The 21135-nt window shown below is 41.5% G+C and overlaps 1 protein-coding gene across 1 annotated transcript; it reads right to left on the bottom strand.

Annotated features, from left to right (window-relative positions):
- Positions 1-3599: 3599 nt before the first annotated feature.
- Positions 3600-19978, bottom strand: ubtd1b (ubiquitin domain containing 1b). The gene is made up of 4 exons (XM_069665046.1): positions 19261-19978; positions 8633-8860; positions 8373-8530; positions 3600-8171 (listed from the first exon to the last, which is right to left on the bottom strand). Exons 1-4 carry the CDS (start codon positions 19340-19342, stop codon positions 7902-7904), a joined length of 738 nt encoding a protein of 245 aa, XP_069521147.1. The 5' UTR covers positions 19343-19978; the 3' UTR covers positions 3600-7901.
- Positions 19979-21135: the final 1157 nt, after the last annotated feature.

Genomic DNA, 21135 nt, shown 5'->3' with positions numbered 1-21135 from the left:
AGCCAGCTTCGCCAGTGGCCATTTAAGCATTAGCATTAGCTTAAATGTTTCAGCTCTGGAGGTTACTGCGTGGCTACAACAGTACTCATAGACATGACAAAAGTCGATGTTAGTAGTATGCAAACTAGCATTGGTTGCAATATACCATATCAAAAGGTGAAGATTGATAATCAAGGAGAAGCCATTAGGCTTCTGACATTAAAGAATTGTATCTCAAAAAGTCGCAAAAATCAAGTAAGAGGTGAGAAGTGATGCATTTGCTGTGAACATGAGGTCTGCAGTTGGACGCTTCTCTACCTGTTCATGTTAAACACTCTGTAGTTGCTTTAGCATTAGCTTTAGCCCGGTAAGCTAACGGTCAGTTGGAGTGGAAGCCGCAGAAATCGTAATTACAGCCTTTAAGTTTGAAATTTCCAACTTTGAAGGGAACGTAGTGCTTATGTCCAGAGGGGGTGAAGATGCAGGAGATTCCAGCTTTCTTTAGACGTTGTTTAACTCTCTTTTTTGAATCACCACTTCCTGAGGAGAAGACTTGAATCTTCATTTTGTGGTTCAGTGTGAAGAGCAGGGTTGTTCTTTTTTGTAATATTTTTGAGATTTATTATTTATTACTATTTTGGCCATTTTGCCGTCATTGGATAGTATCAGTCGAAGAGAGACAGGAAGAGAGATGATGAGGAAGGGCCAGCCAGGGTTGAAATACTTTACTTGATTGAAAAGAGAGTAAATCTTGGCCTTACTAAACCAGTTGGTGCAAGTAATCCTCTAAAATGTCAGGATTTTGCAATTCACTGGAGAGGATTAGTGTAAAACTTTATGGTGTCCACTTGGGAGGGTTAGCTGCACACAGAGAAGAGGAGGAAAAGAGGAAAGAAAATCTCACACACATTTTTGATGTGGTTGTTTCATTAAACAAACCAACTGAGATCTTTAGTCAATTAACGACCGAGCATGTGACGGTGTTGTGGCGTCAGGGTCATCCTGGGTCTGTCAGAGAAGGGACAGAGTTTAGAAGAAGGCTGAAGGGGAGAGTGACCACAAACACAGCGCTCCCTGTGAAATTCCACCGTCAATAGGGGCTTTTTCCAGGCCCGGTGTACCACAACCCTCCGGAGACCCTGTGTTGACTGTATTTGCAGAGACTGAGAGAGTTTCACTGCTTGAAATGTTCCTTTTTTTATGTCTTGAGAAGAGGATGTCAGCGGCTGCAAAATGTGCAGCATGGCAGTACATTATTTTCACAGTAACAGCTCCAGTAAGGAAAAGCCGATGTGGACTATTATACTATCCAGAAACACTGTAGAAACCTGTAAACATGAACGCAACGTGGAACGAGCGCCATCTACAGAAACTGGAACTTAACTGAAAGAAACTTTTAGAAACACCAATAAATTCCCACCATTGATTTTTGATTGACGGGTGGTTGCTGGGAAATATAGTGCTCATATATTATACTGTATATATAACCATTTATATGGCATAAAGCCACCTGTGATTGCACCTAGCAGGGGTCAAAAGGCCTTTACAGACATGTAGGAGCACTACTCTCAGCTCATGTCCTTAAATAGACTTTATAAACCTTACAGTGAAAATGCAAAGCTGTGCAAATCTTCCAATGAAATCTGCTTTCAATGAACACACATACTTTAAATCATTTGATTCGAACCTGGATATGTTGCAAGCAAAAACAAACAAAGCTGTGTGTGTTCCATCTGTTCCACCTCTGCCCGGGAAGTCTGAGTATTTGCAAAAGCTCAGAGCACCATCTTGTGGTGGAGATAAATATCTTCCTCTCTCATAGACACTTTATAGATAATAGATACAACCAACTGAAACCACTTTCTGCCTCTTCAAAGGCTCATTTTAGATTTTTGAAGATGAATTATTATTAGATAACACTACATTTTGTTTAGTTGATTTCCCTTTCAATCATATTTGAAACTAATAAAGTGTAAAATATATAAAGGAGTGCATTGATCATCAAGAAATGTGCATGTGAAAGCTTGTTTTTTTTTGTCTAAATATACAGACACATTTTAAGGAACAATTTGATATAAACACGTCATTTCTGCGAGTGCTTCTTGGCTGCATGCGATACCTTGGAAACACTTTCACATTCACTATGAGAAAATGTGTCCAAACTTTTGACTGGTAGTGTATGCAGTAGTGTTGCAGTAGTGAAATAAATATTCCCGGCCTATCATAGCTTCTACAATCAGCTCGATAAGCAACTACAAATGCAATTCTGTTGCATGTCTGGACATGAAAAAAAAATAGGCTGCCACCTGGCGCAAGTTTCCTTTTAAGACAAGTCTCCAAAAATGCTCATGCAGACAAAGGTTAAGAAAAACAAAAGTGATTGGACCTTGAAATAAAATGATTTGGGGTCATTATCTCAGATGTGCTTGAATTTTAAATAAGATCCCTTATCACTTTAATGTGCTGTTTTTTTTTAATCCTAACCATTTCAGTTGTCTTAAACTTTAAGGTAACATGCATGATAACTGAGATGACAGCTTAAAGTCCTGTGTGAACCAAACATCAACTTTGTAACCCAAATAAACATGTTTTCCAATAGTGCAATAGTTGGTTAGGTTTATGCACCAATATAACTCGCCAATGTTTTATACTGTATTTATTTTTTAAATAAGACTTAGTCTTATCCTGTCTTTCTGTGCTGTGATTGGCCAGGAAAGCCTTTATGTCAAACACAGGCTTTTCAGTCAGAAGTCAGCTGTGTAAGTCCTGTGTGAAACCAAACGTCACAGATGATGTCTTTTACTTTTGGCTGAATAAAAAAATCATCCTGTTATGTGATCTCACAGATGTCGCCAGTTTAGAAATGGGAGGTTATGAATAGACCGTGAAAGGAAAGTATAAACTGAGCTGCTGTCAACCCACTCCCTTAAATGGAAATTCACAGGCCTTCTGTCACACTTCAGAGGTGAATGTCAACACCAATCTCCAGAGTTCCCCCCTCTGGGATTGGTCTGTTTCGGCGTGCAAAAACGTAGCCTTGGGAAAAATGTGCTTAAGGATTTTCAGTCAGCAGACAGCTTTTTAAGGAATGTATCAATGCAAGTTACTGTGCTATGATGTAAACATTAGGACATGGCTGACAAATTTAACAGACCTCGCTAACTGGGGCCTGTCTAACCTCTGTCTGACTATGAGCGTGCTATGTCAGTAATTATTTTGGAGATAAACATTTGCTACAGTTCTCTTAAAGGGGCGGTACACAGTGGGATTAAACATAGAACAGATTTAAGAGGTGACTTCCTCCTCATGTTCTCAGGCGTCAACTTTATGGACCTTTAAGTTCCTTAAGCCCTTTTATTTTTACATTGTAGTCATATGCTGTACCTCACACTTAGACATTAAACCTTGTCCAATGCTGGTGACTGAAATGAGTTAAAACTCAAACAGGCACGGGGACGGACAGAATTGAGGACGAAACCCAACCCATGGCTGAATTCAGGGAGGATGCTGTTACAGGAGAAGCTATCAATAAAGTTGTCAACAGAGCTTTACGAATAAAGGCGTCCGCAGCTGAGTGAAGGGTGCTGAAAGAAAACAAGAGAGACAAGGTGTGTATGCATTTTTAATGTTTAGATAATTACTCTGTGAAGTTGAGAGTCCGTGTAAAGATGAAGACAAAAGCATAAAATACATTTTCAAAGACAAACGTGAACACTTGAAAAAGTCGATAATCTGACAGGCTCTCACCTGACATTTCTTAAACAATACTCAGCTGGTGCTCTATGAAATCTGTAGTCAGAAGAACAAACAATGATATGAGGTCTATGTCTATTGTATTGCACATACAGGAAAAAGGCTTATTCAAGTTTGCATACAATGATTTAGAAATATCCCCAGAAGAACCATCGACAGAAGAAAAGCAACAACAGGCCCAGAAATAACCAGAAAGTGTGACTGTGATTTAGCTGAACCTGGACAGAAACACTGAAATTCTTACATAAAATAAAACATGTGTTTGATGTGTAGAGTTGTGGCTCAGTCAGGTTTCACACTCACGGTTCATTTTTATTCCCTCCATGATCAAAACTCACGTGACAGGAGCGGTGAATGGAAACAATGCTCATGAAGCTTGAGACCAAACTAAATACTAAACTGTGAGAATTTCACAACGCAGGCTACATTCACAAATCAGGTCTCGATTCTCAAATGAATCTGAATTTCTATTTTAGGATGTAACCCAAATCTGACACCGACGTGACCTGGAAGTGACAGCAGTGCAAAGAAGCGGAGCAGTGACTGATGTGTCTTTGCTTCTCCTCTGTGGGACAGAATACATGTGATATGAGTTTCCAGCACTTAGCTTTTTCAAAAACTTTTGTTTATTTCTTCAGAGTTAAAAAAAAAAATCTAAGTTTACGAATTTCAAAAATATAAATATGTTCAAACTGACATACAAACATTTTGTACATCTGTGATCACAGCAGCCACGCAGCTGCTTTGAGCTAAAGGCTAAAGTCGGCATGCTAACATGTTCACAATGACGATGTTAGCATGCTCATGTTAAGCAGGTATAATGTTGAGTATCATTTTAGTTTAGCTTGTTAGCATGCTAACACTTGCATATTAGTATTAAACAGAAAATAAAGCAGAAGCTGAAGGGGGCGTTCATATTTAGATTTTTGTAGCTGCTCAAGCAGTCGTGAGGTCAACGAAGGAAGGTCATGTGAGCGACTGAAAACCCTCAAACCCTCAAACCTTGAATTTTCCAACTGGATGTGTGAACCATAGACTGTATAATAAGATGGACGACATGACAGCTCCCTAAAAGTGAAGCCAAAACATTTCGAGCGCCCCCTGCTGACTGGCTGCAGTATAGGTCATAAAGCCCGCCTCCTCCATGTTAACAGATGGGACATGAGTCAAACTATAAAATCAAAATACACACAAACACGGTTTCTGTCATTATAGTTATCATCATGCTGATTTACGTCCAAGTGTTCATTTTTCTTACAAGTTCACTTTTAATTATTTGATGCTGTAAAAAGGATGATTGACAGCTCTGTTGACAAATACGGCTCCTCCTTTTTAAATAATTTAAGTGTGTGTTTTGGTTAGCGAAATCGGCTACGGCAGCTCCACCCGCTGATCTCTACTGCGCAGTCTCTGGCTCCATATGACGTCACCATCACAAGATGGCAGCGCCTATCACAGGGGCTGTTTTGGCATCACTTTCATTCAATGAGAGCAGATGGAGATGCGTCGTCCATCTATATATACAGTCATTGGTGTGAACTCAGCCCACTTTAACATTTCACAACTTTAAATGACTTACTCTAAATCTGATACAGGGGAACTTAAACAATAAATCCTGACAGACTGTATCAAAAACCCAAGTGAGTTAACATCAGCAGTGGTTATACATTTGACAATAAGGTATTCAGTTGTTGATATAAAGAAAATAAATCATATAATTCTGACCTCTCTTTGCTTCCATACATATGGACTATGGTCATCTGCCGTGTGGCCAACATATCTAACATATATTAAAATGTCACAGATTGAAAATGTAAAGCTTTATTTCAGAGTTCAGATAAACGTCACAGGCAGACTGCTGGTTATGATTCGTTACACGTCCATGTGATTGATGGGAGCAAGTAAGAAAATGTGGCTGCTCACAGCCCTCAGTCAAAAATATGATCAGTCACATATGATGGGGGGGGAAATATCTAAAGTGTGCAATTTAAGGTGCGGTATGAATGCAACCGCAGCGTTCAGACTGTCTGGCCCAAAGAAAACTTCAGCTAGCAGAAATTCAAAGTAATATGTCTGTTACAGACGTGTTTCAGTCCTCTGCTCTATACGCAGGGAAAACGCTGGCATTGCTCTGCGTCAATCAGAGAAACAGGGATGATGGTTGGTGCGAAGACTGTGTTCGCCTGAAAGCTAAATAAAAGCATTTTAATATTTAAGCTCCAGCAAATGAATAGTGGACGGTTACAAAATGTTGAGAAGTGGTTACAAACAGAGGCAAACTCTTTGCCCTCCTGACACGACAAAAGACAAGTTCAATGTTAAGGTCATCACACGAACAGAATGAAATGGAGCTTAGTTTTGTGAGGAAGAAACACTTGATGGTCGACCATGGTGTCTTTATTAAATGCTTTTTAATCTAACCTTTACAATTAGCATTTAAACTGACTTCTAGCTCATTAAAGGGGCACTTGCATGTTTTAGTATTTCATTTCCGTAAAGTTGGAGGACAAAAAAAGCATTTATAGGCAGCAGATGACGAGATATTCTGACTTTTAATCCCTTATTTGAGGACAAGATGCGAAAAAGGGCTCCTACACTTCCTGTTTAAGAGTTGGATAGCGTCTTATGTTAGCCGCAACATAACTGGAAATGGGTATTTTATCTCAGGCTCAGTAAAGCTCCTCCAGAGCCGCAGAAGGTAAGTGTTTTTCACAGGCGGAGTGGGTCTAACCATGCCGAGTAAACCAATCCTCACGTCTATATTGGTGGAGTGTCCCTTTAAGTAATATTTTTGATATAAACACCGACGTATTATTCCTGTAGAGGTCACTAGTACGGCAATCAACACTTGAGTCTACAGCTTTTGTGGCCCGTGGCTCATTGTTTGGGTTCACCGCTCCATATAGACTCATACAAAACATGTCGTCTGTCTGCTGGTGAAGAAAGTCAAAACATCAAGCAAAAAAAAAAAGTAACAGATTTGTCTTCCAAGTTATTGGATCACATCAAGTACAGAATGAGAGTGAATGCTGGGTTTACATTCATCAGGTGGAGAGGGAAAGGACAACCAGCCCGAAGCAACTGTGACTATATCAGGGCTGCGCTGCTGCCCCCTAGTGGTCCGGGGTCATTAAGTGGTCAATAATGCAGCTTTAACACCATCACTTTTGCATGGGAACTTCCTCTTCCCTGGACATTATGATATGATTGAATGCATGAATATGATATACACAAAGGAAACAGTCTTGTCTTTTTAAGCTACGTCAAACTGAAATGTATCATATGGGACAAATGTATATTCCTTTTGCCCAAACACACACACACACACAAACAGACACACAACACACACGCTAACAAGCATCCAAACAACAGTTTTCTCTGCAAGTTCCATGAAATCATTTTAAAAAGGCAGCAGGTATAGCTTGGATTGATCTAAAAGTTCCTGAATTGAAGAAAAATACAGAAGTCTTAGCCTAGCGATGAAACTAGCGTCTTTCAGGACATTAACCCTTTTTGTCTTGTAGAAGGCACACAAACTACCACAAAAGTATAGTAATATTTAAATGTGCAAAAAAGCTCAGTTTACATTATTTCCTCAATATAAGAGAGAAGGAAAAAAAGAACAGTTCAGTATGTCGCTCTCTGCTTCCCCCTCCTCCTGTGTCTTTGGAGAAAAGGACTGCAGCGCAGAGTCCACGGGCATCGTAGTAGAAATGTGCTTCAGAACCAACACAAACACCTCTGCATCTTCTCCATTGGCACTTAGTTATAGCATCAGTGCAGATACAGAGCAGAGGAAGAGTGCGTGTGCAGGATGGTGTGCACATCGTGTGTGTAGTTGAAAAGGGTTGCACGCCTTCATGATCAGTTCTGCTTCTGTTCACGATGGTTTTAAAAAGACAAGAGGACGGCGATCTGCAGAGTTAGTGTGATGTCTGGATTCGCTGAAAGAGCAAACCCAGCAGACTAACAAAAACAAGGATACGCAGTGGATGAAAGAAAGCAGCACTTCTAAGTTTCTCCCTCATGTGTTTGTTCCAGATAAGATTCATTTTGTTGTAATAACAGTTTCTGTTAAAAAAATGTATCCAGCAATAGGAGGCACCTCTGGTCCTTTTGTGTCTGCCGCCCTCCTCACCGCCCCGTCCGTCTACGCTCTGTATCCACGACTATTCAGATGCAGGCGTGGAGGCGGTGGTGGTGGGTGACGGTTTGGGGCTTTGGAGGGCCTGCGGGTTGACGATGACCTGGATGACAAAGTCCTTCTGGATCTTAGTGTCCTGCAGCCGCGTCTTGTCCGTGAGCAGCTTCCCAGAGAAGAACCAGCGCTGATGGGTGGCGTCAATGTCCTCCTGAGCCTGTAGCTGCTTCTTCAGCTGCCCGATGGTGTCAGCCATGCTGGCGCTGAGGCGCAGGTCTTTACCCGTGGAGAGCCGAACCTGAAGGGAACAGGAAAATTAACACGGATCAAAACTGACAAACAGCCACAGGCAAAATGTGTCTTATAAAGATAAACCAAGAAAAAATGCTTTATATTTACAAAATTACAATAAAGTGAAACGGCTCTGAGCTAATGTCGGCATGCTAACATGCTAATATATGAGGATTTATACAAACATAAGACACTTAATACTCCTCACCTTGAGCTGGAACTCCTTCTTGGGTGCCACAGGGGGTTCGGGGCTGTCACTGGGGTCCTCGTCGCTGCGCTCTGAGATGAGGTTGACGGGTGGAGCCAGGCAGTAGACGGGCAGCTGGTAGCGGTTCCCCAGTTCATCATAACACTCTGCGAGAGTACCTGCCAAGGTGTTAAATGAGAAGAGGACAAGGTGCCTTAAAATCTACTACAAGAGAAAAAAAAATAACCGAAGATTTGTGATATATGCATCTCTGTCCTCACCATGTGGTAGTGTGATGCTGGCTCCATCCACTATGGCCTGAGCCAGCTCATGGTCGTTACACTCCAGAGCCACAGCCGCAGCTTTCAGGGCGTCCCAGATCTCCTTGCGTCCCTCGAAGGCCGGAGCCGTGTCCCAGAACTCGTCCCGCTTGCTGCGCAGCTGGCCCTCTGTCATGGGGTAGTCGCTCTTCCACTTGGGACGATCTTTCTTCAGAGGCTCGTTACGTCCTGTGAAGAGAAGGAAAAGAGAGGGAAGAGCAGGGCGGTTAGTCAAGTTACAAATCATAACAGACAAGTTGCATGCGGTGTTAGATCTTTAGTTTTTTTAAAAGCTTGTTATTCACTTTAAAGATTTGTGTTCTCCTGCAGTTAAATACTATTTGGATATTTTTGTGATCAGACCAGTTCAAAACTGTTTAATTTCCCAACTTGCTGAGGGCTGTTTTCATTTCCTTTAAAACTTGTGGTGATGCAGATTGAATAAATACACAGTACACAACAAATGCATAGCCTCTACAGCAGGTCCTTCCTCATCTATGAAGTGCATGCTTATGAGGGATAAATGGAGAACAGGAAGCAGGTGTAAGCAACATAAAAGATCAGATGTATGAAATTTGAATTCAAAAATAACACTGCAAATTAGAGGATGTGACTAAACGGGAAGTTAAGTTTCTAAATATCTGCACAATGCAAATACATGTCTGTGTGTTGATCCACAGACACTGATTTTAAAATAGTCTGCTGTTGGTAATTTAGATCTTAAAAACAGATGTTTTCTTCTCAGAACTCTAAAGTTACTATTCTAATATAAGAGAGGCAACAAGCAAGAACTGAAAGCATCTCAGCAGTACGTAAAAAAGCTGCTTTCTGTAAGGTTTCCCGCTAATTATCAAGATTAGCTCAGGTTCAAGTACATCCCTTAATAAAAAGGCTGTGTTGTGTACTCTTTTTTAGTGAATAAAGCACCTGTTCAATACAATGTTACTATGTCATCTCATGAGTTTAATTTACAACTTAGTTAGCAGCTACGAGTCAGCCTAAAGCCAAATAAATCAGCCGAGAGAAACGAGCAGACTCCAAACAACAGTTCACAGGACTGAAGCTGGGGAGGCACAACGTTTAAGGCTGCTAAGATCAAATACATGTTCAGACTCTTTACTAGTTTTTACCACCAATTGTCATGTTATTCATGTTTTTTTAGATTGATAAAAGTTTTTTATGAATGATATTGTAAAGAAGGGGCAGGATTAAATAAGCATCTGCTTCTTTCTGCTCCTTCTTGAACCCTTTTGTTGTGTTTTCTTTTGTTTATATTGACTGTAAGATTTAACAGTTTATGTTTTCTTTTTATTATGTAATTTCATGTGCTTGATTGTTTGAGATAAATAAACTCAACTCAACTCAACTCGGCATTAGAATGATCATTATAGTCAACAGGTTGCTCTCTTTGTGCATGCGGTTGTCAACTATATATTTTCTAATTTGCTTATTAATATAGAACTCAAATCATTTCTGATGACCCAAAAATATTTACACAAAGATGATTAAACTAATATCATAAACGTGCCATGACGAGTTAACTAAAGGCTTCAACTAACGACTGCTTAGATAAGATGAACTTTGCTGATCTCCAGTTGGGGGAAGTTCTTCTGGTAAAGAAACTTTATTTAGGTTCCTACTTCTCTCCAAAATGCATTTTGCATATCTCTGAGGTCTAACAGATGTGTTTAATGCTTTAGGGACCAACTATAAAAAACACTTCTGCACTGCACTGTTAGTAGGAAAACATTGCACAGGATGCCTTTGTGAGAACACTAACCCAGTTTTTGTCCATCATGTAGATGCTTCATTTCAAAGTTCTTACTGTTGGGAAAACTGTTGGGATTTTCACTACTACCAATGGTTTAAATCAAAATATTTTCTTATAAGAATGTGTGCCACAGATTTATTATTATTACATACATTCTCCAATATAACTCATATTCTGTCCTTTCATCTCTTATCACTCATAAACAGAGTTGGTAGCAGAGAGAAACACAGGCCGTTACCAGAGACATAGAGATCCCACCCCACCCCTCTGTGTTATCCGAATCTAAAATTAGGAGGTCATTCAGAGTTTGCAATATGCATGAAGCATGTGTAGCCTATATCTGTCTCGTAACTTTACCTGTTTCCCACCATTCAATATTAACACAAAGCACGCCTTGGCCAGGAGAGCACTTATATTAGCGGAGGCGTGAGGACGCAAAGACAATAGGGGAGAAAAACATATCAGCCGTAAAACAACTTGAAATCTACAACCTGTAGTTACCGGCCAAAGACACCACACTTTCAGCAATTCAGCAATTTTCTCACCATGTAGTTGTACTTTTAAAAAAATAGCCACTTCACTTTGTTTTAAAAGCTCCCTAATGACTTGTGAGAACAGGTTCAAAAGAAGTATTTGTTTAGATTTCCAAATGCCTGAGAGGCAGAGATTCCAGTCATTGATGAACATGAAGGCCAGCATAAGAGGAGACAGCAAACCTCAAGAGGTTGCGTTTCTTTCAAACTAATTATTTATAGTGCAAGAGCTTAGGAGGAGTAATTCGGAGGACATGGGGTGGTGTAGGATTAGCACTTGGAGGGGTGGGAATCCTTAAGTGGAGCAAAGGGGCTTCCTCTCTACTCATCTGCCAAAGAAGCAGTGGGCTAAAGAGACACGGGGAAGTGCAATATCTGTCGGAATATAAGACAATCTTATGTCAGCTAATTGTTTGTTTTAATATGGATCAGAAAATAAAGAAAAGTGTCCACACAGAGTACAAGATGACATCAGGGCTCACGCTATGGCCATTAAATGCTGGAATTTCCAGTCAGCTCTAAAAGCAACTCAATATTAGTTGAGTTCACCCATGAAGCCATTGCAGAGAGAAAATGCTACTAGCTAGCTCTAATTTAATACAGAGTGTATGTAAGATGTAGCACATACCAGATTCACGGACTCCATGCAAAGTTAAACTTCCTGTGTACGTGAAAGCAGGTGGTGTGTTTGTGTTTGTTGAAGCTCGGATGTGTCCGACAGGAAACCCACGGTGTGACTTTAACAACATCTAAAATATGCTAATATGAACCCTCAGCTTTAGCATCTGCCATTTGTTGCCTTCTTTTGTGATGCAATCTCCTGAAATACACACATCAGTGCACTGGTACCAGTTTCACAATCTGTTCTGTTGCAACACAGAGGCAGAAGTGATGCTTTTATAACAGATATCTGAACACTATTCATATTTCGGACAGATACTCCTGCCTCCAGTGTCAGCTATTTGACAAAAGAGAACTTGGAGTCCAGTCAACACATTTCCATGCATGTAACTCTAATTAACAACACATTTACAAAGTTGCAATTTCATTTAGCAGACGCTTTTGTCCAAAGTGATGTACAACTAGGGTCAATACAACACAAGCAACGATCAAGACACGAGGGAACAAAGTCAGGAAGTGCCAACAAGCAGCTTCACATCAACAACATCCTCAATATCATCATCCACAGCATCAATGTCATTAAGGGCGGAGGTGTTCATGAAAGAGCTGGGTCTTTAGCCTCTTTTTCAAGACCCCCTCCAGTGAAAATCAAGTGTTTAGCCTTGTAAACATCTCCATGTGGTGTTGTTCATGTGCTACAAGACATATCAGGGACAGCATCAGCAGTCATCTCCATGGCTGGGCCTGTCTGCTTTTAAACTGCAGTGTACCAAGGACAGGCTGAACAACACGTTTTCAGATTGGCAGGTTTGTGACATCACAAACCAAAGGAGCCAATCACAGTAATGGACGGTGTGACGCTATGCATATCATTATGTGCAACCTATGGCAACCACTTAGTCGATGCGTGAGCCAGCTGTAACCGTCATTGTAATTTTTGCAATCTCACTACTGACTACTAACGTTAACGTTACGACTACTAATTACTACATTTCAAGCTTCGGGAGGATTTTTACAAGGTAATTAAAAGTATTTTACAAAAAATACATATCAGACACAACTAATTATTTCAAGCAGAGCATTTTATATGTCTTAAAACATGACTGGAGCTGGTCTTTAAAGATGAAAAGGGACTCTGCAGACCGAATAGAATTCCACCACTGGGGGGACTACAGAGGAGAACGGTCTAGTTAGCGACTTAGGTCCCTGTTGTGATGGGAGTGCCACATTTCGTTGTCGAGAGCTAGAATGAGCAACCTGACATATCTGGCTTACTGCAGATAGATCAGTATTGGTGTACTTGGCAGCTGATAAGTAACAAGAACTGTAAAAATAAAAATGCCATACTATGTTTTGAGGTCATGAAGAAATAGGCCTCCATTAGATGTTAGAAGATAGTTTATGTAATACCTCAAAATACCAGAACTAGTCAGGTTATAGTCTCCCCCCCTGCTGTTTGTACCGATTAAACAAACAAGATATAACCTGGTGATGTGAGCTTTAGAGGTGCTGTTAGGTGGGTGTTATTACCTTTGCATAGTTTGGCATGCATGTTGCCCCCATTACCAGTCTTTATGCTAAGCTAAGCTAACTGGCTGTTAGCCTTTAATCAGAACTTCCTTTAAATAATATGGTGCTATTTTGCTCTGTATCATTTCATTATTTAGTTTACATGCAGTTTTTAAAATGATAAACTGCAAACTTTTCTTTCTCTCTTAACTCGCTTGTGATAATTACTGTACGTCTTGCTATATATTGACTATTACAGAATCACTTCTGTTTGTGATTCTATAAAAGTTGGCTAAATAAAGTTATAGTGTTGTATTGTGCAGTGTTTTAATGACTTCCCTTTCCTGAGAGGAGCACTGACTGAGAGCTTAGGGGGGTTATATCATCGTGACACATGGAGTCAACCTAACAGGATATTTTCCTAGGAGCTGACTTGATAGACAGCTAAGGACCTTTAAGTTTGACAAAAATCATCAGACGAGGGGTTAACTAAGAAACGAAGAAAGAAAATATGCGCTTATTTCGACACAAAAGAAATGATTGACTAAAACCAGCTGCCCAGTAATAGTTTGTCATGTGAAAACACTGGACGGGGACATGAAGCAATGCATTACAGACACATGAGGCAACATGAGGGTGTTTTCCTCCAGCTGGACTCATGAAAGCAGGTGCAACGTGATGAGGCTATCATAAAGCCTGTCGTATACATGAGTGTTTATGAAGCGCGTTATAAACGAGGCTTCTCTGAGCTCTATGTCACGATGCAAACAAAACAACACGGCCATCGGGGGGGCTGTTAAAGAATCACCTGCTTCTGAGAGAAGCACATTCAGCTGTAACACATTGTTTCTTTGGCCCACTTAAGACATTTAACAGCCTCTTACATTCCTCTCACATGAGGCAAGTAATACATTCGGGGTGTTTTCAGTGTTCCTCTTTAAAAGCAGACATCAGTGAACACGTCTGGAGCACATCAACAAAAGGGAAGTGCACTCTTTAACCGGACACAAACTTAATCCATGCATGGCTGTATTTACACAGGGGGCACAGCCCTTACATGCGCTGGCGGTCTCATCCTTGTAGCCGGTTATCTTATCAGCACAATGGACACGTAGCTTTTCTGCAACTACAGATAAAGTCGGCCTCTGTACCCAGACAAAGACTGTTGTAGCATACCGGTACATTATGTTACTTTTGAGGACTTTCCAGACAAGGAGCAAATGGGGCGTATCCTGCTGCTGGTTTCTGAAAACTGTGCACAAAATGTTTTGATCAACACGCACACCTGTTAACCCCTGATAGACTGCTATAGATCTATTATTGCCCCATCGAGCTGAGCGAACAGACAAATTCACCTCTGCTTTACCTTACTAAGGCCAAAGGACAAAGGAAGGAGAAGAAAGCAGCAAATTGTTAAATTTACGACGTTGGAACCAGCAAATGTTTGACATTTTTGCTCAGAAAACGATGATACCTTCATGAACAAGAGCGTATTGAAGGACTTCTGCAGCTGTGGCCTGAACAGGCAAAAAGAGAAAAGGGGAAACTGAAAATTAGGCAAGACAGTTGTGTTTACTGCAGCCCTTTTTACAATTAAATTTCGCCACAGTGCCGTAACGGAGCTCCCCCGTCATGCCACATTTGCCATTTTACATTGAACCACAACGCTAGTGTAAAGTGTTCCAGCGTTGCTGAAGCAAAACGTGTGTGAGGTGTATACAAACGGCGCTCTTCCGCCCAGCCGGCTCCACCGTTTACACAGACGCCGTTTCACCTCTGTGACTACCTCCGGCTAAGAGGCGGAACGACAACGCCCCACCATTATGCCTCTGTGCTTTTTACATACAAGATAAGACGTAACAGACGAGTAATAAGTTCGCCTCAAGCTGGCAGTGTAAAAGGGCCTCCTGTAGTGTAGTGATCAAAGGTATTGGCGGACATTTTTGACGGTACAAGGCATTGTGATGCGGACAGCGATTCTGCATCAATGCAGTGAAAGGTCATTAAATAGCGGCTTTAACACCAAGGCCCCGTGTCCACATAGCGCCTGTTTCTGGCAGCAAAGCGCTGGCAGGGCGCGCTGGGATGAAGCGCTTGTGCGGTGCGAAATCGCTGCACGCAGGTTTCGTTTCTATGACAACAATACGTTTAAATTACCACACAGCTAACAGCGCTTTTTCTCCAGGCAGCTGCATACACTCTGTCCTCACTGAGAACAACTGAAAAAAAAGACGCCGACGCTCAGAAAATAGTGCTATGTGGACATGTGGCCTAAGCAGTGCAGGTAATTTTAGGTTGGATGTTCTACAGACAGTCACAAATGTTAACTGTTAGTATATTATCTACACTTTGACCAAGTTTCACACAGTGCACACCAGGTGTGAAAGAAGCATGAAGAACTTATAGGCTAGCCTTTATTTTTTACACAGGTTTCGCATTAAGTGCTGATAATAATTCACTGTATGTTAGTTACTGTTTAAAACACTTTGGGGTCTGCATGATTGTGTCAGCACATATGTTTGCACAGCACCAGCTGACGGCTGCTTGTGATAAAAATGGGTTTCTTAATGTAAGTGACTCCATACTTTACATATCCTACTGCAGTCACTAGAAGTTCACTAACCCATAATATACAAACTGTGTATTATTTTGTAGATCTGAGCACACCTGTAGGGCTATATGGGACTTATGTTTTGTTCAAATAATGTTTATATACTGCGCGGGGTTACACAGATGTTGGTGTTAAAAAGATGCATCTGACAGGAAAAGTAGCCATGTGCAGGAGAATACAAAAATGAGGATGCCCATTGCCCAACATTAAGATGCATGAACTGTGGTGCAGTGAAGATGACAGAAGGCCCGCCTCTCCATTCATCCGATTGGGCAATGAGAAAAAAACGCCAATGACGTCGGGCGCTTTTCTGCTTTGGGTTGACGTTTCTTCAACGCGAGGCGCTCAGAACGTTTCCCCAAAAACGCGGGGCGCACAGAGCGGAAAAACACGAGGCGCTCAGCTACTCTGTCTGATCGGGACCTTTGTATACTTTTTGTCCGCTGCACCCCGACAGAGTGCTACTGCTGCCATGAATGGGACTCTGTTACAACACAGCTCCAGGATCTTTGTTTCATATCTACGGCTCAATCTCTATTTTTCATGTTGCTCTCCAATCAACTGTCATATCAGAGCAAGTGCTGTCAACAAGATGTGATAATGTCTTTTGATAAAAAGCAGCACAAAGGAAGCTGCAACAAAAAAACTGAGGACGGCGATGACATCTTGTTCCTCTGTTGTATATTCCAGCCTCCAGAGTGCAAATGAGGCTTTTAATACCTCAGGGCATCGAAAGCAAAGCAAATACTTTACAATAAAACATTCTGACAGAGCCTTACAGAAATATAAGGACACCATTTTTACGGCATAGTGTATCCTAAAGTTATTTACCATATTGTGACAAACAGAGAGATACCATATGAGCCTTTTATCATACGTGACCTCGTCCTCTCACATGCTTGTCTGTCTGTGCGAGTGTGTTTTAAGCACAGCGGATTCAGTTCCATTCAAGGAGCCAGTCAATGACGCAGCGGGGCATGATGGGACTTGTTCTTTTTGATCGGAGCCTGGCCTGGTTGGGAGTGTCTTACGCATCAGGGTGGGGAATTACCACGGGCCACTGCCAGAAACCTGGAAATGTTTGCTGTTAGGGCTTTAACTTTAATACTGGAAAGTGTGGCATGTTACAGAGGAAGACAAATTATTTTGAAGTCCATATTCTGCTCTAAAAAAAAAAAATTGATGTCAGATGTTCAGTTTGGAATGCAGCCACATGGCCGGGGTGAAACACTTCTCTGAAACTCATGTACGAACCTGGACTAACTGTTAAAATGTTCTGTCCTCTTTCTGATTTACACTGGAGACGATTTCTGCTGGAAAAAGACTGAAAAACTTTCCATTAGCAGCGTCAGACGAAACAAAGGGGACAGAACCTGCATCCAAATGAAAAGCAGACAGTTAAATTCCTGACAGTCACTATAAAAGGGAATTTCTCCGCTTTGGAAATACTGAATGTGAAAGTAAAGCAATGAACTGAGTGTATTTGTCCAACTGCTGATGTGTCTGGTTGAATTGACCAACTAATTGACCTCAGCAGAGATTTCACCACATCTCCAGGCATCGAGCTTGTTTCCCATCCTAAGTGTGTTTATAACAACACTTTAAAACCTGTAATCATCCAATAAAAGTACACATTTCCATGCGGTCACACTATAAATTCTAAAAAGGGTTGATGCTAAATATCACTGACATTGTTGTCTGGGGTCGAAACTATGCAGAAAATCAGAGCGTCTGCCAGTTCAGCTGCGCGGCGCCTGCGTCATTCAGTTTAGTCTGGTTGTAAATGTTACCCGTGCTTAGTGCTGAAGCAGCAATGCAAATTCTCTCTCTGTAAAATAACAAAACATGGCAGTTTGCCAGTGTTTATCTTCAGAGGAATGTTATCTTCCGGGAAGGTGAGTAACTTATGGACATGACCTCAAATCCCTGATGTGGATAAGAGGCATATCAACAACTTTGGGGATCAGTGTCACCTCTGCACGTTCAAGATAGTATTTAGCCTAACAAACTGACAGTTGGGGGATTAGGTGCAAGGTTTGAATTGCTGGGTGAGGAAATTGCCGGTCTTTTTATAGGTGCAATGTCAGGCAAATGTAGGTGTAGTGTAGGTGAATTTGTTGTGAGTGGGCCTGGGATAGAAGAACTTGCCCAGGTGCTCAACTTCAACAGCACAAAGGATGTACATCACAGTCTGTGTGCTGGCAAAGTAAAGCTGCTTTCCCACTGGGCATAAAACCACCTAACACCCATTAACACCTGGCTTTTTTGCTTAATTGGAAAGGTTACGTTCCGCATTCAGACTCGGGTCAAATGACTCTGCAGTACAGTAGACCCGGGTAGTTATCGCCGCGGCATTGATGGGAACACAAAACCGGGTCAACGCGCTAATCTCCGCCCCCTTTCAGGCGCGATGCTTTGCTCAGTCGGAAACTTCTTCCTTGTCATCTCAGCTACAAATTCCTCCATCTGAGCAGCGCTCAAACATCGTTTCAAATTTGTCGCGCACAGACTGAGTGAGTAATAGATACAACAAAGACCTAACCACCGCAACATCTTCACTGGTTACTAACCCTGTCTCCGGCGGCACAGCAGAAAAAGCGACCGACAGGAGTATACTCCACTGGCAATGGGAAAAGAGACAATGGGCATCTATTAGCGGGTCTTCCCGAGTCTAACAAACTTGCAACGTCTAACGGCGCAATAATTTTGGTGGGAAATGGGTATAAGGAAGGAACTTTCTCTGGGCAACGAGAAAAAGCAGCTGACTGCTGTATTGCCCTTCAGAGATATCGCAGACACATTGGCCCTGCACTGGTTAGCTGAATCCAGGCAGCGGACAGGTGAAACTGCTTTGCATTTACGCTTACAACTAAGAATATGACTCCAGCAATCAGATAGACTGGCTATCCAGTATCCAAGTATGCACAATTGTACCCAACTGTCCTTCTGCTGTAACTGATGTTGTAATTTCTTAATCATTAGCACTGCATAATGTAACTGGTACTTATAATTAACCTTTATGAATGAAACTTTATTGTTCACATGGGTCTAAGCATGCTGATATGCAGACTTATGTAAAGACGATATGTAATGCAGATGAATCCCTTAAAAAGTACTACCCAGAGTGATGTACCAAATAGTCCTGTGTTTGTCTGTTTAAAGGCACACAGAAAAACAAAAGGTGCGCAAGGAGGTGAAACCCAATCACTACTAGTCACTTGAGATGCATATGAGTCTCAGGGGTTGAAATAGGCCCGGATATGGAGAGCTGTTTTGCACTCCTGTGTGTACTTCAGTGTGCATTTGGTGCTTATTTGCATGCACATAAGCAGAAGTGGATCTATCCATCATCACAGAAGGGGTTCACACTCTAATATGAAAAACATAAGTCAAAACCAGCATGGTTTGGCAATGCCTGTCGTACAAAAGTACATCAGCAGAAAATTATAAGCAATGAAGTTGCAAGAAGAACAATTATGTTTTTTTATGATTTAGTGAGGCACCTTAAACACACACATACTCGAAACACTGTCTATTAACTCACCTCCTCGTCCACCGTTCCTAGACGAGCCTCGACTCTGTGTGTCCTCCCAGCCTTCCCAGTATCTCCCTACACATCCTCCCATAGTTAGAGGGCTGCTGATTATTTCCACGCGTCCTACTAGCTGAACAGGGGGCCCATCACTGACGGAGACTAGGTCCGATGAGAAGGAAGGGACGCCAATCCAACGTTGCAAGTTTGATAGACCCGATCACTCGTAGAGGCAAACAGGGGAACCTCTCGATGTTTGGAAGCGTTGAGCCGTTCTGTACCCGAAAGATCGCGCCCGGCTTAATGTGATTTTTTTTCTTTAATTAGCGCAGTTTGTGTTTAACACGACCCCACAAGAGTCAGAGCTCGTAGCGAGAAAAAACGCTGCAGGAGTTTGACACCAGCAAAACTTTTTTTAAAACGTTAGGATATAACCAGCAAGTTGTCTGCTCTCATACTTGTCTGTTAAGTTATACTAGCTGCAAATGTTGCAGCCTAAACACCGCGCACCTACCTCGCTAACAGGCTAACAGGGCCAACCAGCTAGCTACCACATCAATAAACACAAACTTGCGCGCACTCGTGGACATTTCCCTCACGTTGAGTTTTTTCCAAATGCGGTGAATAGATACAGTTTCCAGCGGTCCACTACCGCACCGCCTCAGTTCTTTGACAATGTTCTCCAACCGCTGTTCTTTAAATCCCCCAAACGTTACTTCCCTCTTTACTGGGAAAAGGTGACTAGCGGCGGAGCTAGCAACACCGAACTTTTTTTTACGCATGCGCGTTAGCAAACAGGCAGGTGTTGGGTTCTCTTACGTCAGGACGAAAAGCAATAATGAATGGAGTAAACTGCATCTACGTCGAAGGATGTGTTACATAGTTGTTTTATCCAGATAATATTTTAAGTTTTGAGTTTTAATGGTACTTTCAGCATATTTTTTTATTTCTTAACAATACAGAACACACTGTGTCGAGCCTCGGTGAAAGGAGAGACATTTAAAACATAATATTAAAGATATATATATTTTTTATCTTATTCCATTTAAGTCTTTTACTTATTTCTATTCTAGCTCTGTGTTAAAAGTTCTGTACCAAAACACCAAAGCAAATGCCTTGTATGTGTAAACATACATGGCAATAAACCCCGATTGGGATTCTGATAATTCCACTTTTGCCAGGTTAAACCCTTTGTTTTTGGATTTCGGACGGCACCTGAAGGCAGCATGAAAAACTAAAAAAAAAATCTTGTGGTTTTCATTCTAACGTTCGGCAACCGTTTAGATATCACACAAAATACACGTTACTTAATTTAATACCACCTTGGACATAAACCGCACTATTTTGCAAAGGCTTATGTAAAATTGACCACTTTTGCGTCTCTCCCTGAACTTTTCGCGCATGCGTGGTATTGAGTAACAGAGGCACGATGGCTGCGGACAGTGCCTTGCTGCTGTCTCTGGTAGAGGAATATGTATCGGGACTACAGGACAGCAAGGCCAAAGATACAGCAACAGGTAAATAACACTTCATGTTTTTCTTGACTCCTTTCCAAAATAATTCGTTGTGAAGAAAACGCTGGTGAGGCTGCTGAGCGACCGCTTGAAGGATGCGCAACACAGCATGATGGTTAACTAGCTAACTTAGCACCACAACATCCTGTGTGATGTTACAACCTACTGATAAGTGTAGAACACGAGTTATGACACCAGTTTCTTCTTTTTTTCATGATTCCACCAGATATGTAATATATCCCTTTCGTTTTAAGGCACTGTCATTCGAATAATAATGTGAATGGTGATGCTAGTGTGGTGTGGGTTCATTGCATGCCGCCTGCTAGCTGCTGTGTTTGTGTCCGAATAGCATCCTGTCAATGAACTCTGTACC

Source organism: Semicossyphus pulcher, unplaced genomic scaffold (genome assembly GCF_022749685.1).
Source record: "Semicossyphus pulcher isolate SPU_LCO1_2020_fin unplaced genomic scaffold, fSemPul1.0.p SCAF_16, whole genome shotgun sequence".
In the NCBI taxonomy this organism is placed as follows: Eukaryota; Metazoa; Chordata; class Actinopteri; order Labriformes; family Labridae; genus Semicossyphus; species Semicossyphus pulcher.
This window is presented reverse-complemented; position numbering and strand designations above follow the sequence as displayed.

Excerpts from the sequence above, each read along its gene's own strand:
- ubtd1b (XM_069665046.1), bottom strand. The coding sequence starts at position 19,342 with ATGGGAGGATGTGTAGGGAGATACTGGGAAGGCTGGGAGGACACACAG. Across the intron at positions 8,861-19,260 it reads TAGGAACGGTGGACGAGGAG|GACGTAACGAGCCTCTGAAG; the intron begins GTGAGTTAATAG and ends TTCTCTTCACAG. Across the intron at positions 8,172-8,372 it reads AGAAGGAGTTCCAGCTCAAG|GTTCGGCTCTCCACGGGTAA; the intron begins GTGAGGAGTATT and ends TGTTCCCTTCAG.